Source organism: Vanessa tameamea, chromosome 18 (genome assembly GCF_037043105.1).
Source record: "Vanessa tameamea isolate UH-Manoa-2023 chromosome 18, ilVanTame1 primary haplotype, whole genome shotgun sequence".
NCBI classification, from domain to species: Eukaryota; Metazoa; Arthropoda; class Insecta; order Lepidoptera; family Nymphalidae; genus Vanessa; species Vanessa tameamea.
Window position 1 is genome coordinate 6483422 of NC_087326.1, and position 17771 is coordinate 6501192.

The 17771-nt window shown below is 31.6% G+C and overlaps 2 protein-coding genes and 2 non-coding genes across 4 annotated transcripts in view; 1 reads left to right on the forward strand and 3 right to left on the reverse strand.

The window, feature by feature from the left end:
• Positions 1–17771, reverse strand: part of Prosalpha3 (Proteasome alpha3 subunit) — a 248723-nt gene that overhangs the window by 199519 nt on the left and 31433 nt on the right. The window lies entirely within an intron of this gene.
• On the reverse strand, positions 455–536 carry Trnal-aag (transfer RNA leucine (anticodon AAG)). Its single transcript has one exon. It is a non-coding gene; the product is annotated as a tRNA-Leu (tRNA).
• Positions 6222–6295, forward strand: Trnai-aau (transfer RNA isoleucine (anticodon AAU)). The gene has a single exon. It is a non-coding gene; the product is annotated as a tRNA-Ile (tRNA).
• Positions 8692–17771, reverse strand: part of LOC113396658 (uncharacterized) — a 70886-nt gene continuing 61806 nt past the window's right edge. Inside the window, exons 6-10 of the mRNA XM_026634693.2 lie at positions 13029–13173; positions 12431–12693; positions 11768–11893; positions 11402–11686; positions 8692–11329 (exon numbers count right to left, since the gene is read on the reverse strand). Coding sequence (XP_026490478.2) covers positions 9002–11329; positions 11402–11686; positions 11768–11893; positions 12431–12693; positions 13029–13173 — 3147 coding nt within the window. The 3' untranslated portion in view covers positions 8692–9001. The remainder of the gene's footprint in view (positions 11330–11401; positions 11687–11767; positions 11894–12430; positions 12694–13028; positions 13174–17771) is intronic.

A 17771-nucleotide genomic window follows, 5' to 3' on the forward strand; every position in this document is an offset into this window, starting at 1 on the left:
AGCTGCTTAATAAATTGTAATTTTAATAAGTACGATACTGGCAGTTTAAATCTAATTTAAAAATAGTTAATGCAATTTTAAATGGTTGGCTGACAAGATACCATTGGTTCCGAATGGGAATTCTACAACTGGTAAAAAAATTAGTAGTAGCAATTTTATTGTAATTACAAATTTGAACTAAAATCTTATATTTTTATATTATTCATTAAATCGCATATAGCGTATTATTCTTTGTCTTTTATTAACGTAAGCTTTAAATTTATCAATATTATTAAAGATTAAGATAGATAAGATTATTAATAATTTTACTAAAGAAACTCATTGTTATAAGTTTATTAAAGATGCTAACGAATGAATTTACAAAAATTAAGCAAACTTAAATTAACTTATAGTATCAAAATTATTTCTAGTTTTTTATTTCATTTTAAGTTAAGTTATTTAAAATAAAAATTAATGGCAGCGGTGGGATTCGAACCCACGCCTCCGAAGAGACTGGTGCCTTAAACCAGCGCCTTAGACCGCTCGGCCACGCTACCGATGAAAAAGTTTTCCAAAATTAACAAATCATTTCGAATGTATTGATAAAAAGTACCTATATTAAATAATATTACAATTTGTAATCAATAAATTTAATTCTATTAATAGTCGGTACTAATTAATTATAAGATTGTCAATGCGGTGCAAACCCCGGATTCGGCCATGGTACGTTTCTTTTTCTTATAATTATATTGGGTCACTCGTCCTTTAAGCCAGAATCAAATAATAGATAGTATCACTGTTTGGAGGTAAAATTTGATTTCGGTGACCAGTTCCATCTACGCGTAGATAAGGTGCGTCAAACTACAAATTAATATAATTGAAATAGAATTCTTTAAGATCTTTTTGAGATCATGATGTTGCGCGGAGGGAACCTCAATGTCCAGGGACTTCGGTTTTATTTTTCATATGTAAATAAGATTATTAAAGATAGTATTTAGAAATCAATCCAACGGGTTCGCACTGTCTTGAAGACTCTACCTCTATAGAAGCCCGACGCTAGCCACGAGACGATATCTTCTCGTTTAAAAATAGTCACTGAATGTTCTTAGTTTCACAAATTTCCTCGAAATGACGCAAGAGTTTACAATTTCATAGAAAGTCACTTAGGTGTTACTTGTAACTCTATAAGGGGAATACGACGTGCCGACTGTGACATTTGTATAATATATTTAACTGAGAAATTTTGCGAAACAGTGTAAAACAGTATTACACTCGTGCTACGTGCTACAAACGTTGATTAGAATGATTTAAACTATTTCGACCTTATTGTACTTTGAAATAGATTATATTTTCCTGTAAATAAGAATTCGTTTCAAGACATTGTTGTCTACATTACATTCTCATGCGTCTTTATAATAGTTATATCACTATGTTTGTGTTACGTTAAATTAATAACATATCGTTTACTCATGGCTGTCAAACTGTAAGCCACTACACAACTAAATTGATAAGACAATGAGAAAAAAAATTAACTAAGAAATAGTTTCTCCCGTCTCTTCCCGCGTTAAATATGTAATAATAAAAACAAAATCTTAAAACCTTACACTACTAAAAGAAGCAAAACAAACGCTATTTATATTATTCCGATTATTTCGGAAAAATCAACCGATTTTAATCTCATAAAGACTAAGCGGTACTTACTCTCTATAAGAATTCAAAATTTTATTTACATTTGTAGTTTAGAGCGTTTTGAAGATTTCAAGAGAAACAGACGGAAAAATAAATAAAAATGGTCGTTTTGTTTTTGGTAACTTAAAAGTATACAGTAACATAAAATGTTGTAATTTATATATATTTTATAACATTGATAGACGGACGGGAAAATTAGCCAACTCATGGTCATCACTACCTATAGACATCGGTTCCGTATTAATTTTAACGATTCCTTAAATCGCCATTGCGCAACCAACCATGGGAATTAAGATGTTATGTCCCTTGTGATATTTATATATAGATATATTTCATAGATAGATACTTTAATTTTATGTATTTGAAGGTACAGATTAAAAATATATCACATACAATACAAATGATAGCGATTCATGTATGCATAACTTTATTTTGTAATTGAAAAACTCTGCTCAGTGATTAGTTCCCGCAATTTTATGTAGTATATTGAGGAAATTACGTCTATATCCATACAATGATGGTCTCTACTTACGTTGCATTTTATGACATGTTCGTGGCAACTATGTGTGTTTAAATTTCTCATAAGATTTATATTCAGATCCATATTTGATTTAATTTTTTGAAATTGAAGCTCTATGGATTGTTACGTTAATTATTAATAAATCAATTCATATCAAAATATTCTTTATTCAAGTATTATTGAATCGTCATGTTACACTGTTGAATTAAACCTAAAGCTCTGTCGTCCACTGGTCGTCCACTGATTCGGAATGTAGATTCTACCGAGACGAACCAGCAAGAAACACAATAGTTATTATTTTTCTTTTAGATAATTTAGGGAAGAGTTCACATACTTATTATTTTTTATATATGTATATTTTTATATTATATTAATTTTATATATAGACACATAAGACACATAGACTTGGTCATTATCTTTTGTGACAATCCTTTCAGAGGATTAATTTCATCATCAAGTCATTCATCATCATCATCATCATCAGACATAAATATAAATTATGAATATAATTTAAGACATTATAGAGGATATATTTTTATATATAAGGTTATGAATGTTGGCCTCCCGTTATGTTAAATCAGTTGTTATTTCAGCAGTGTAGAAAAAATATAAAATAAAAAATAAAAAATTATAAGCAAAACTACTTCTTCAATACCTAATTAGAAAAAATAAATGCTCAGTTTTATACATCAGAATTAATTGACAATTTTTTTCTATATTTATTGTAAATAGTTACTTACATTTTTGCGGTTTGCACATATGAAATCTTTATTATTATTATTATGACAGATTTGTAAATATATCGTTTTATTTGTTTTTCGAATTCAATCAGGTACTCTCATCTAGTAATCTTCAAAAAATAAAGTATACAAATATGAAATAATTTTACAGAAAAAGTTTTATATTATAATATAAATAACATTTTATTCATAGATACTTGTTTTGAACTGTTATCCAAATCTTAGATATCATACAAACGAATATCAATGTCATAACGGAGCAAACTTATAAAAACCTTTAATTGTAAAGAGGCAAAGGTCAAAGTCGTAGGAATTCTAAGAACACGATTGCAAAAGTAACTTCAAATATGAAAGAATGAATTACAATCGCTGATGATTGTAACTATTGAGATGCATTGAACGTGATTGTAATAGCTGACCACACGATATTTTTATTATATGCTAGCTACGCATCGCGGCGTCGCACGGGTATTATAACAAAACCTAACACACGAATAAACAGTACATAATACAGTACCAAACTCAAACTCAAAATTCCTTTATTCAACATAGAAGCATCACACTTAATTAATGATGGTCAAATTAAACACTACCACCTGTTCGGAAAATGGAACACCCTGACCTGAGAAGAACCAGCGTAAGAAACTCAGCGGGTCTTTTTTTTATCAAATTAAGTAGATACATAATTGTGTATGAATAGAAACAGCCAGGAGGCGATCGTTTCTTTCCCAAGGTGTGCTATCAAACATAAACTCACTAATTGTATAGTAACCTTTCACACACAAGCGTTCTTTAACAATTTTTTTACATTTGGCAACAGAAGCATTTTGAACGCTTTCTGGGATCCTGTTGTAGAAGCGTATACATTGCCCCACAAAAGAGTTACTGACTCTATGCAGTCGAGTAACAGGAGTAACAAGATTGTGTTTGTTCCTTGTACCAATGTTATGAGAATCACATTTTCTCATAAAAACATTAATATTTTTCCGTACATACAAAACATTACAGAATACATATTGAGAAGCAACAGTCAATATCTTAATTTCTTTAAATTTATACCTTAATAAGAAATCATTAAGCTCCTAGGTTATAGATTGCGCGAATAGCCCTCTTCTGCAGCACAAATATAGTATGGATAGCGGCTGCGTTACCCCAAAGCATAATACCGTAGGAAATTATACTGTGAAAGTAACTGAAATAAACTAGGCGAGCCGTATTAACATCGGTATATCTAATTTTTTTAAACGCAAATGCCGCAGACCTCAGTCTACCCGCCAATCCGTTTATATGGGGGAGCCACTGTAACTTGGCATCAAGAGTAAGTCCAAGAAATTCAGTTGTTTCAACTGGATCCATCGATTCCCCATTGATAAGTACATCGGGTTTTACATTTTGCACGTTTGGTGTGCTAAATTTTACAATTTTAGTTTTTTTATTATTCAGCCCAAGATTATTTACGCTAAATTAGTGTACTATATCAGACATAGCATTGTTTACATCGTCATACTGTACCTGTTTACTATTAATTTTAAAAACCAAAAAGGTATCATCAGCAAACAATACTGTATCATGTTTGTTCCCAACAAGAAAGGGCAAGTCATTTATGTATATATGTATATAGAAAAGGTCCAAGAATTGATCCTTGTGGGACCCCCATACCAACTGAGACCAGGAGACCTTACGCCTTTAACGTCAACCCTCTGAATTATATTGTTAAGATAAGAAGTCAGAAGGTCGAGTGCACATTCTCTAATTACATAGTGATATAGTTTCCTGACCAGAGTTTCTTATTGAACACAATCAAAGGCTTTGGATAAGTCGCAGAAAATCCCTATGGCATCTTGCGACTTCTCCTAGATTTCATAGATATTTCTTATAAGTTATACTATAATACCCGCTAATTATAAGTTATATATAATACCTGCGTCGGTAGTCGAGCGACCCCTCGTAAATCCAAATTGTTTTCTATGAAGCAGATTGTATCTATTGAAATATGCTAATAATTGATTTAGAATTTTTTTTTCAAATATTTTCCTGAGGGTTGGTAGTATTGAGATTGGCCTATAGTTGTTAGGATCTGAAGAGCTACCAGATTTAAATATTGGAATGACTTTACTATGTTTCATCAGGTCAGAAAATACACCACGTTGAACACAATCATTGAATATTATTGCAAGATAAGGTGCAATCACATCAATAATTGAATTAATCACCTGTACAGAAATACCCCATAGATCAGCAGTTTTCTTAATGTCTAATGACTTAAATGTACAAATTATGTCATTGGTGTTTACAGGGGTAAAATTAAATTTTGATTTGTATTCTCGTACATTTTCTTTCATCAATGATTCGGCAACTGCTGGAGAAGAAATAAGTAACTTAGTTGTAGAAACTGGTATGTCAGCAAAAAATTGCAGTAGATCACACTGTGTCCTAGAGTTTAGTTACTGGAGCGTCAGCTGGAGTTGTTCCTCCGCCTGACGCGCCTTTGTGCTACGAGTCATCATGTTTAATAAAAATAAAAGTTGTTTGATAAAATAATATAGACGGCGACGGTTACTGTAATATTTGACTTATAAATTGTTAAATAGGGTTTCTATAGTGAGTAAGAGCGATAACAAGAAGTTGAACAAGAAAACTTTTTAAAATTGAGTTCGTTACCTGCGTAATGTCAGCTGACGAACACAACACAAGGAAACACTGCACATTAACGCACGACACTCAGTATATTATTATATTTTTTATATAGTACATCAATAACTTGATATAAATATATAATCAAAACTAATTACAATTATTTTTTTATAAAAAAAATAATTTTCATTTATTGAGAGAAGTTTTTATGACATTTAGCTAGTGTAGCCACAGGAAAAAACTCAAAAAAATAAATCACGATACAATATTGTGTAAGACTGGCTGTTATGTACCTAAATAGTGTACACAAATAAATATTATCGAAGGATAAATCTATAAATTTATTTAAATATATTGTATATTATATATTTTTGATTTGGATCCATGAAGTGATCCTCATCAAACTTTCATTACAATTGGATAAATAGTTTAGAAACGCATAAAGATTAAACATACACACATTCATTATTATTTATTGAGAAGATTATTTATTGTACCGTTCAGCTTATTATTTGTTATTATCGTTTATTTTTTAAACATATTTTAAACTTTTTGAATGTGACACTATCTAGCTGCGACATTTGTTTATGATTTCAGATAACTCTACAATTGTAGAGCTTAAGTACAGACAGATGTATAGTTTCACAGCTACCGTCAACGGCCCATTAGCTCAGTTGGTTAGAGCGTCGTGCTAATAACGCGAAGGTCGCGGGTTCGATCCCCTCATGGGCCACATATAATTTTTCTTTTTTTTATTATTAGCAAGTCATTCGTAATATTTCATACACCCATTTAATATAAAAAAATAACTACTTATAGCGAAGGTATAATTTTAAATGTATTTTTATTTTCAATTGATTAAAAATTTGGTTTAAAGAAATCGGAACTTATTTATAATCTGTTCAGGGTTTAATTATATTATAATATTATCTAGATATATCTCAGACAAAACAGTTCAGTATGTTTTTCTGTTCTCTTTATAATATTCAAATACATTGATTTTAGTATTACCAACAAAAATCGAAAACAAAACATTACATATTATGCAGTTGGGAGCAGTTGATAGAAGTTCATAGTTCATAGTTAAAGGACTTATTTGAAACGTAATATTATATCTATATTAATAATTTCGTGCAGGTCAATGGACAGATCCCATCGAAATATATCCACAAAAATCGTATAAGCGTCATATTTCGATATTAAATCCTAAAAATGCAATGACATGAAGTTCAACGGACGGCCATGTTTGAAGTTAACCGGTGCGTTCAGTAAGTATATTACAATTAATAATTTCATGCAGAGATATGCTAAACTCAATGGAAACTTATCCATAATAAATTAAAGTTATTGATATAATAAGCGTATTTGTTTAGTTTTATTTATTTTACCTAAACGAAGCCGGATTTTCATCTAGTATTTAATATTATTTGGATTGAATCACAAAAACCTTGAAATTACCTTATCAGTTTTATCTTATAACAGTATAGTTTTACTCTAAATATTTATATATTTATTTATTTAAGGAATACAACAGCATATTATAAAAAAATATAAACATATAATACGGTATACAGAGAATAGAGCCAATTACTGTTTCCCATTGAATTATGCAAACTTAATATTAGTTAATAGAAGTAGCAACACAGCGTTTTGATAGATAACATGTAAAAGTAATAACAAAACAATGAATTAAAAATAACAAAAACTAAATAATAAAAAGTAATGAATACAAATTAGGCGACACAGACCATGTTGTGAGTGTGGGTGTGGGTGTTGGGTGTGATAGTGCAGTTACACTGTTATTTTGTGCGTGTGTGAGTGATTGTATGTGTGTATGTGTTTAGATGTATATCAATACTAATCTTTATATGACCGAGATAGCGAATTCTATTCACTCACGAAGGCGCGCACCTCCGCGATAACTCGGGTTGCATTAGTAAGAGTGACGCTCGTGCTTACAAGATGCCTTAGTGTGCGTGAGACGACTAGTAAAGACAGCAAAAAAAAAATCAAATTTCTGTTAAGTTATTTTTATTAAAAATTCCTATATTAAATATATTCGCTCACATTGTGTTGTCTATCATATTGTCACGCTCTAAATCGATGTTTTTTGACGGTCGAATAACCGGAGTCTGGATCAGATGGATTCTACTGGATTATATATTTATTTATACAGAAGGCATCTAAGTGTTACTAATTTGCTAATTGATTATGTCTTAGAATTACACATTAGGGTGCTTATCTAGTTTGCTGTAACACAAAACTGTTATAGTCGATACGTACACGCTTATCGGAGATGTTCGTTTAACAGCGAAAGGTGTGTTTCTGACGGTGCCTGATATTTATTACCTATGCGCGAGTGAGAGGTCAGACGATATAGTCTGTGCCGTCAGTGGTCCATAAAGTGGCGGTTTGTTTAGAACACAAAGTGAAGCACAGTTTGTTGGTAATATCACTATTACAACAGTCGCAGAAACGATTAGAATATTTGGTAGGAATACATAGTGTACACTCCTTTAAATTGTCTATTTATTTATATATTTATTGAAAACACGCTAATAAAATACACCGATACACTCAAAATGAACAACAATAAAATAAACATAATATGAAGTATAAAGTCAATATAACTGAAACCATCAACGCGCTACTAAACGTCACCTAAACTTCATGAATATATTTCCTTTGTTAAAAAGGGTTTAATCAATAAAAAATACATCTTATAAAATATTATATTTAACAAGTTATAAAATATACATACATACATTTTTACATTAATCCTATTTAATTATTAATAATCCAACAATTCACCGTTCCAATCCATAAAAATCCGAACAAAAACTAAAAAATTATCATTCCCTCACTACTAACAAATTATATACAAACTTTAATTTATATTAATTGCACAACCGGCCGATCATATTTACAAATCAAATGGCATTTTTAACAGTAACCGTAATATTTACATAGAAAATTATAAGTATAACTTATTTTACAACTAAAGAATCTACAGAGAATATAAATATTTACAAATCAAGCTAATTAATAGAAATTTTATTAATTATAGAAGCCGGGCGAAAATTAGCTTAGTCTTTACAATGACAAAACAAACTGATAGACAAATGAAAAAATATATAATGAAGCGAATAGAAGTTTATTAATTTGGTCACATAACTTATCGAAAAAAAAATCTGTTTTACCGATCGTTACTATAATTATTATTACTCTTTATTATTAGAAAATATTTACATCAAACGAATCTACTTAATTCAATACCATGAGGTAAAATTCGGTGGCACTAACTAAGAATACATTTATTTTAACATAATTTTAATAATCTATCTCATAAAAAAGCTCTTACTTATAATGTAAGCGAATAATAATATTACAGATAATATTTAATTATTCCAATAATGGAAATGATTTGGTTAGATAACAATTACGAACATTCTACGGATTGTACAAATTGCGGATCATCTAGATTCGTAACAGACGCAGATGACACTCTTCCATCACATCCAGCGACTATAGAAATAACACTTCGATGTTCCGAATCACTATCGCCACTCAGCATTATATTCGTCTCGCCCACAAAACCAGAATCTATCTGATTAATCTTATTTCTTGATCCGAAATCTTCGAAACCCAACTCTTTTAATATTTGTTTTGAATCGTCGAAATTACCGAAGAATACAGAATCAGTCTCAACACTCTCTCCGCCAGATTCGCTTCGACCGTCACACAGAGATTCCAATTCGTCGGTATCTGTGTCTATGTGTAAGATATTCGATTTATTTAGTAGCTTTGAAGTCGTTTCAATATTTATTAGTTTAGGTTTCAATTGCATTAAATATCTCGCTCTACGTTTTGATTCATTCGAATCCGTACTTAAGTATCCAGAATCTTCTGTACGGCATAATTTCTTTAAATCGACTCGTCTAGGTCTCGTACGAGCTGATCTCCGACCAGAACGCCTCGAGTTTATGTTATCAGTTCTCGAATATGGTGGAAACCGATCTCTCTCTTCGGAGGATCGATACCTGTCACTCGGTGGGCTGTGTCTAGGTGTAGTGACTTTGGATTGTGTTTCTGAGCCGCGTTTATTTTTAGGTGGTATAGGTGGTTTCGGTTCTATTTGGTTTTCTGTATTCTTGGGTTCTAAATTTCTAATGTAAGCATCTAACTCTTGAGTACCATAAGGTAAGCTTCCTCGTCTTTCGTAAAACGGATTATCATTCATTTTACTTTTGTTCTTAGCTTCGTAAATTTGTCTAAGACTGCCTATCTTTCTAGTAAACGCCGCTTCTGGTGAACTTTTACTTTTTTCGGTTTCTGGGACTGGTAATTTATGCTTGAAACTACCCCCGGATTTTAATAAAATTTTTTCGACACTTTTTTTATTTTCATTTGTGTCGGTTGATTTTTTTGGTTTCCTATCAAGAGTATCAGGATCAAAGTCATCATTGTCATTCTTTCTATTTTCTACTGGAGAACCTCTTACCTCAATTGTTAACGGGCCAAGATTTTCGATATTATTATATATGGGTTCAATAGATTTGATGAAAACATCATTATTATTGCAAGATATTTTATTATTCGATTCATAACTTATTGTTTGAGGAGCAACATTAGTGGTATTTGAAGTATTTTTAAAATCACGCCAACTTCGTGTTAATCTATCACGAGATATTTGAGCTTTTTGTATGCCTGATAATTTTTTTTGATTAATTTCAGGACCATAATCTAATGAAAATCTTCTCTTTTTAGGCAATTTTCTTTCTAAGCTATCTAACTCGACATTCTCTTGTTCTAAGATTTTGTTATCAAAAATAATATTATCACCTCTAAAGCGATGCGAGTCAGCAGCTACCACTGGTATGACTAATTTTGGAGCTGCCACTTGTAATTGAGTAGCATCAATAACAGGACTACCTATGGGTTCTACTCTATGGCATTTGTTTAATTCACGAATAACAGCTTCCATTTTTCTCTTGACTTCAGGAGATACTGGAACGATATCTTTGTTGTCAAGTAATTCTATGACATGAGTTGGAGGCGGAGGTGGAGGTGGTAAATTCTTTCTCACACGTCGAGTAGCGTGATTAGAGGGACTTTTCTTTTCTGAAGTAATAATAACAACTGCTTGTGCACTACGTTTACTGTCATTTTCTATAATATTTTTACTGGCTACATGAATTTCTTTAAATTCATTTGAATTAACCAAATATTTATCTTTCAAGTATTCTTTTACAACTGATTCCGTTATTTTGACTGTTTCAGAATCAAGATTGGTCACTGGTTCTACAGGATTTGCTAAAACTTCATTTTCTTTTGGTTCAACCACTCTCGGCGTACCGCTTACTTTAGCAACAGATTTTACTGGTCTTGTAGTAGTCGAAGGGGGTGAGGGTACTTCGTCTAACCACTTTTGAACTATTTTTTGTTTGTAATCTTCACTTACACAAGTATTACATGAGTTGGATCTAATCAAACCAATCACTTTTTGTTTTCCACCATTTTCACATCCCGGACAACCACCACAATGTAATACTCGTCGGCTGTTCTCTCGTTTAAGACTTATAGCACTATATCTTCGCCCACGCCTTGCACACGGAATGTCCCATCCAAGGTCAATTGTATGATAGAGTTCCTCTTCTGGTATATCAGATAAAATCGGAAAAAAACGTTTGGATGTCATTTTCTCTTTGGCAACTGACATAACTTCTCTTAATTTTATTAAAAATTCAATGGCTGCTGGTGGTGGATCCTATAACACAGAAAATATGATTTAAGAAACAATGTTGACTAACATCCTTAAATGTATTACAATAATAGTTACCTTCAAAAGATCTGTCTCAAAAAATACAGGATTAAAATATAATTTTCTTCTCAGAACGGGTTCGCCTTCTTCGGGAGAAGGAATATCCTCAGCAATATTGTTATCTATGCTGCAGTGGAGTATAGACAAATCGGAGTGAGGTGCCTTTTCCATTTCTGGTGAAGCTGAACGTCTTTGAAGTCTTTCTGTGAGACGTTCTGGGGTCGATGTAGCCCGAATTGTAGGTCTTGATGGTTTTTTTCGCCTAGAGTGCACAATAGCAGATACAACATTTGAATTTCGATCCTGTAAATTTGAAAAAAATAAAAATTAAGACTGTTATTTATAGAAAAAGAAATATGCTTCTTATGATCTTAAATTTCTTACCTTTGACTTATTTATTGCTGAATCGAATGTATCTTCAGTTCGTTCACTAACATCAGATAAACCGGCATCGTTCGTGTAATCATTCCTCATAGTATCTAAATTCATCAGCGGATTTGATTTCATTCTCTACAACAATAAACAATAATCGTAATAAAGATAACTAGATGGATAATTTAAAAAAATACAAAATATCAGTAAACTTCTTAATCATACAAAAACAACAAAAGCCGTAACTTGTTTTAACAATACATCATCAAGACTCTCAGCTCTTGGCTTTGGTCAATTCTAAATATTTAAAGATGGCGAGGTGAGTCATGGAATGCAATAGTATATTTATGTGTACAAAGACGGTAAATAGAATTGTTGCAAGGTCATTCGGTAAAATTTTTGTAAATAAAAATTAGATTTATCATATAAACGCTGTGTCATTTTGAAGAAATGTTAATTATAATTTCATTTGTTTTCAATGCATTAACTGTTCTATAAATTTACAGTCATTGAAAGTGCAAATAATGCAGCTGAATTGTTTAAGTGGAAGTGATGTTAAAATTCAAATCCAATCTCACCTACCCTTCATATAAATATATCATAGACACATAGACCAATTGGTGAAGTTTGATATAAGCTTGTAAAAATAGCGTCACATAAAAGACAATATCGTACCATGCTACCCATTTCAAGTCGTGAATCGATAGTCGAAGCGTTATCAGTTGAATTAGTGCGAGAAAGATTCATCTCCGGGTCTTTCTTTCGCCTCTGCTTCTGTTTGTAGTGGATGTAGAATATAATTCCCGCTGCATACACGAAAACCAACATGAGGACGCACACTCCAATCGCTAAGGATTCTAGTACACTTAGGCCATGACTTTGAGCTGCTGGTTCCGTTGTCACTGTTTCACCAGCGTGAAATGGTATTGACCTAACATCTAAAATATTTAATATGGTAAATTTTTGGTCTACTAGATATGATAAATAATACACGTGATACATATATTGGTAAAAATGAGGATTTCAAATCGATCCTAATAAATAACATAAAAATATTTTATCACTGTTCTAAATTATTAATATATAATAATTATTATCAAACTGTATCCGGATTTTGGACACACAATATTAAAACAGATATCTGTACAAACTGGTAACATTATAAATAGTATATTTTTGCATTTTCTAACCTAGTGAAATGTCAAAAAAAATGAAATATTTGTTATAAGCAATATCTTTGATATTAGACATAGAGTATTATTAGTATTCTTACCTAATAAAGTGTTGTGAGTTACCCCCGCAACACGGAAGGCAGCGCAAGATGCTGCTAAATGTGCGGGCTTCTGTGCTGAACATAGTACGTGTGCTGCAACCAGACGACCTTCGAGGCGAGAGTGGAGGGTTGATGATCCTCGCCACTGCACAAAATTCATTTATTTTTACATACGAGTCACATGCATTACGTACAAATATCCTACAGTATCATTATTATTTATTTATTATTGGATATATATAATTAATATGGCAACACTGAAAATGCACAGTAAAACAAAACATATTCGAAAATTACAATTAAAATTGTAAACACTAAGAAAATGCAACGAAAAATAAATAAGGACCGAGTAGTTTGATATATTTTAAATAAATATTCAAGAAAGGTTGAAAATATTCATGTGCTATTTATATTTAAAACATTTCACGGTTCTAAATCAACTGTCACGTGATTAATTTCAACCATGCCTATATGCATCGGTGTAAAAACAAACGCATAGGTCCAAAATGAAGAGGGTTCCAACGAACCAATAAATAGTTATTATTAATTTATTAATATTAGTTCTATGCGAGTTAGTGAATACACGTACCAGATTTTTATGTCTTAGGCATATAATTACATATCATTTATATTTACGTTTCTTTATTTATTAATATTATTTAATCTTTCGTTCTTAAGTTGTATTTACTTAAATAACAGGGAGACGATCAACATAATCGTTTAAGCTGTTATTTAAGTGCGCATATTTTTAAATTTAATAGAAATCTTGAATTTAAAAAAATATATAGAACATTTATTTTAAGTTTTGAAGAAATTTGAGAAACGTTTTATGGATAAAATACTGAACCCTAATTAAACGGACGTATCATTCCTTCGTATCAACGTGTACAAATGTAACCGCTGAATATTTGGACATTTTGAACAAATTGCTCCTTTGACGCCTCGAAGGTATCTCCGCTCTGATCTGCGGGTCGCTTTTAACCAAAACATGACTTCCGATTGAAGCGTTGAAATTCACACATACGGCACGGGCGATAAAATCAAATACTTTGAAATACAAATATTTTCTTTTGATTAAAATAAATTATAATTTAATTAGGTTACAAGAACAAGAATGCTATTCGGGGCCCTTAATGAGACATATTATGATACGCCAATAACGTGTCTTATGAATTTATGAATAATATTTACACTTCATGTATATGTTTATGAGTATTTTTAACTTTTTCCGTATAATATACCTATGTTATATATTGTGGATTTTTTTTTAGTTTGTCTGTTGATTGTAAGGACAAATCTTTTGATAATAATCTATAAATGTTTTATAATTCCCTGGAATTTATGATATCTGATATGGATGTGAGATAAAAGCTGTCGATTTTCGAGTTATTAATAAATCCAAGCGTTTCCAAGTGATTTGTACACAGAGACCCGGGCAATGAATTGCTTGTACCATATCTGTATGCTAAGTCAAATTGACAACTACTTACTTGCTATCCTTTTTAACTCTACGCACGAGAAAGAGATAACTATAGTTCTATTTGATCAGTGAAATTGTAAAACATAATTTCTACCAATATATTAAACATATGCATACGTCATTGATAATAAGAGTAATATTGCTGTAATATTATTCGTAGGATAAGTTAAGAAAACTTAGATTGTATCTACTGCTAGTTGTCCTGAATAAATTCAATAAATAATCGATAATATTAGTGAAAAGGTACTAGGCTTATATGTATGTTTGAACGCGCTAATCTCACGATCTACAAATCTGTTTTTTTTTCGTGATTCAGCGGGGTTACCTCTTTAGAAAACGATTATACGCATATATTTCTTAGCATCACGTCACTACCCACAAGGGAAACGTTATTAAACATAGAAACTTAGCTGATACTAAATTCGTCTAGGAGTAAGTTGTATTTCAATACAAGATTAAAACAGTAGCAGCCTGTAAATTTCCCACTGCTGGGCTAAGGCCTCCTCTCCCTTTGAAAGGTTGAAGGTTTGGAAAATATTCCTCCACGCTGCTCCAATGCGGGTTGGTTAATTAGACACATGTAGGTTTCCTCATGAAGTTTAAGCACATGAAAATTACAGTGGTGCTTGCCTGGGTTTCAATCCGCAATCATCGGTTAAGATGCAAGCGTTCTAACCATTTGGCCATCTCGGCTCGGTATTTCAATAGATTTCTCTCAATTTGTAAATGAAACACATCATATACGGAACATGACAAGACCTCACAAATGTTACGTGAGTAACAAAGTTAATTTGTTATTGGCATTACGCCAATATTCTCGACTTACTAATTAGCAAACTGGAGTCTTAAAATTGTAGAATTTGAATAAAAGAAATTCGTTACATATTTATTCTAAGACTAAATATGATCGCGGCTACTTTCGGAAGTTATCTAATACAACCATCCACATGACGTGATGGCTTTTATCAATTTCACATATTAAAATCATATTCTATAAATGTTACCCTGCCAAATTAGATAGGTAATTTTAAAATATTTCTTATTAATTTTCGAATTGTAATGAAACTTTTTTTTGTTCAGTTCACAATACTGTTAACTGGAATTTGATTTCAATTTTTGGATGAAGGCCTCAAATATTTTTTTTCAATTAGTTCATTAATCGAGACTTATTTATTAGTCAAATTAAACAATATACTCACGCAAAATGATAATTGTAAATAACATTTACAATTAAATTACGAACAAAAATTTGTAAAATTTATCGGCTTAAAATATATATATTACGATTAGCATAATATGGAGAGTTCATCTGCAACTTTTCGTGTTTTATTATCGTGTTAAGATTAAATCCGTAATTTGATTGATATATTTATGAAAATCAAATAAAAAATGCAAATATCGTTCAACTTAGAATGTCAAAGCACGTGCTTCTATAACACGGTATTCCGATCAATTTACATAATAAACTGCTTTGGATGGTGATTAAATATGAATTTTTAATTTTATGTGTTCCTACTGACCCTAATAACGGTGTTCTCTTGACCAATTTCGGCCATTTGCAATGGAGACGAGACAACTGCGAGAAGCTTTAGAAACGAGTGTAGGTCCTATCCACGTGCAATTTAAAAGCGATAATGACTTGGGGTTGGGTTTTGTACAATCCCGTCTGGATACGTACCACCTACGCGTCATATATTCTACCGCCATGCAGGACTTAGTTTTGTTGGAGTACAGTTTGAAGGGTGGGTATAACATGTAACTACAGGCCCAAGGGACATAACATCTTAGTTCCCAAGGTTGGTGGAGCATTGGCGATGCGTTGAATGGTTATTATATCTTACAGCCATAGAACTTATCTACAGGCGATCACTTACCATCAGATGACACATTCGCTCGTACAATATATGGCATGTACTACGATAAAAAAAAAATGGTTTATTATTACAAAATAATGAGATACAATTAATTGCTACTACTCATCTTGATCTGGTGGATAGTCCCAAAGATATATCAATATTTCAGAGTTTTCTTACTCAAAGGCGTTAGTAGATCATATGCTTACCTAACAAGAAGTATTCGTTATCTCTCTGCAGGTATGTATTACATTATAATATTTGATTCAGAAATCGAACATACTACAGCAGGAATAAAGATAATTTCAACGATGAGTACGAGTAGTTCAATCTTCATCGGCGTATTATTAAAAAAAATATATATTAATTTACGAGTGTTATATATTTTTTAATACCTTACATTGGTTATCCTAACTGATTAAGATCGTTTTAAGTGACGTTTAATTTCTTTATTTGGTTCAACGTATTCGTTAATTTATGAGTCGTTTCGATTAACGTTATTAATGTAAATAACGCTACTGTTTAATGTCGTATGCGTTAAGTTTCAATGTAAAAGTGCAAAGAGTCTTAATCTTTTATAGTAACGGTATATGTTACATATAGAGCCGAGATGGCCCAGTGGTTAGAACGCGTGCATCTTAACCGATGATTTCGGGTTCAAGCCCAGGCAGGCACCACTGAACTTTCATGTGCTTAATTTGTGTTTATAATTCATCTCGTGCTCGGCGGTGAAGGAAAACATCGTGAGGAAACCTGCATGTGTCTAATTTCAACGAAATTCTGCCACATGTGTATTCCGCCAACCCGCATTGGAGCACCGTGGTGAAATATGCTTCAAAAACCTTCTCCTCAAAGGGAGAGGAGGCCTTTAGCCCAGCAGTGGGAAATTTACAGGCTGCTAATGCTAAAAATATGTTACATTATCCACCTGTGTCATTGATGGAATCCTCTTCTTTTGACAATTGCGGAGCTAATTCCACGACGCTCTCTATTGCGGGTTTTCATCCGACACATGCAATTTCCATCAACGGCGAGCACGAGGTGAATTATAAACACAAATTAAGCACACGACATTTATTGGTGCTCGTCTAGATTTGTTACAATAGTTACAATAGAAACTATGAATATTATATATTTGCAACAATAATGATTATTTTCATTGTTTTTCTTAACAGTAGCGATTTTAAATAAATTATTATTATTTAATTACAATTAAAACAATTACAAAAAAGTTACGGTTGTTAGTTTTTTCAAAAGTCTTTACAAAAACGAATATTTCAAATTGCATTTATATGTAAAAAATTAATTAAAAATAGCTTATTCTACATAAATTGACATATAATATAATTATATTATCTCAACATGAAAATAAAAAGCAAATCTGCAACAAAATATTTTAAACATTTAAAA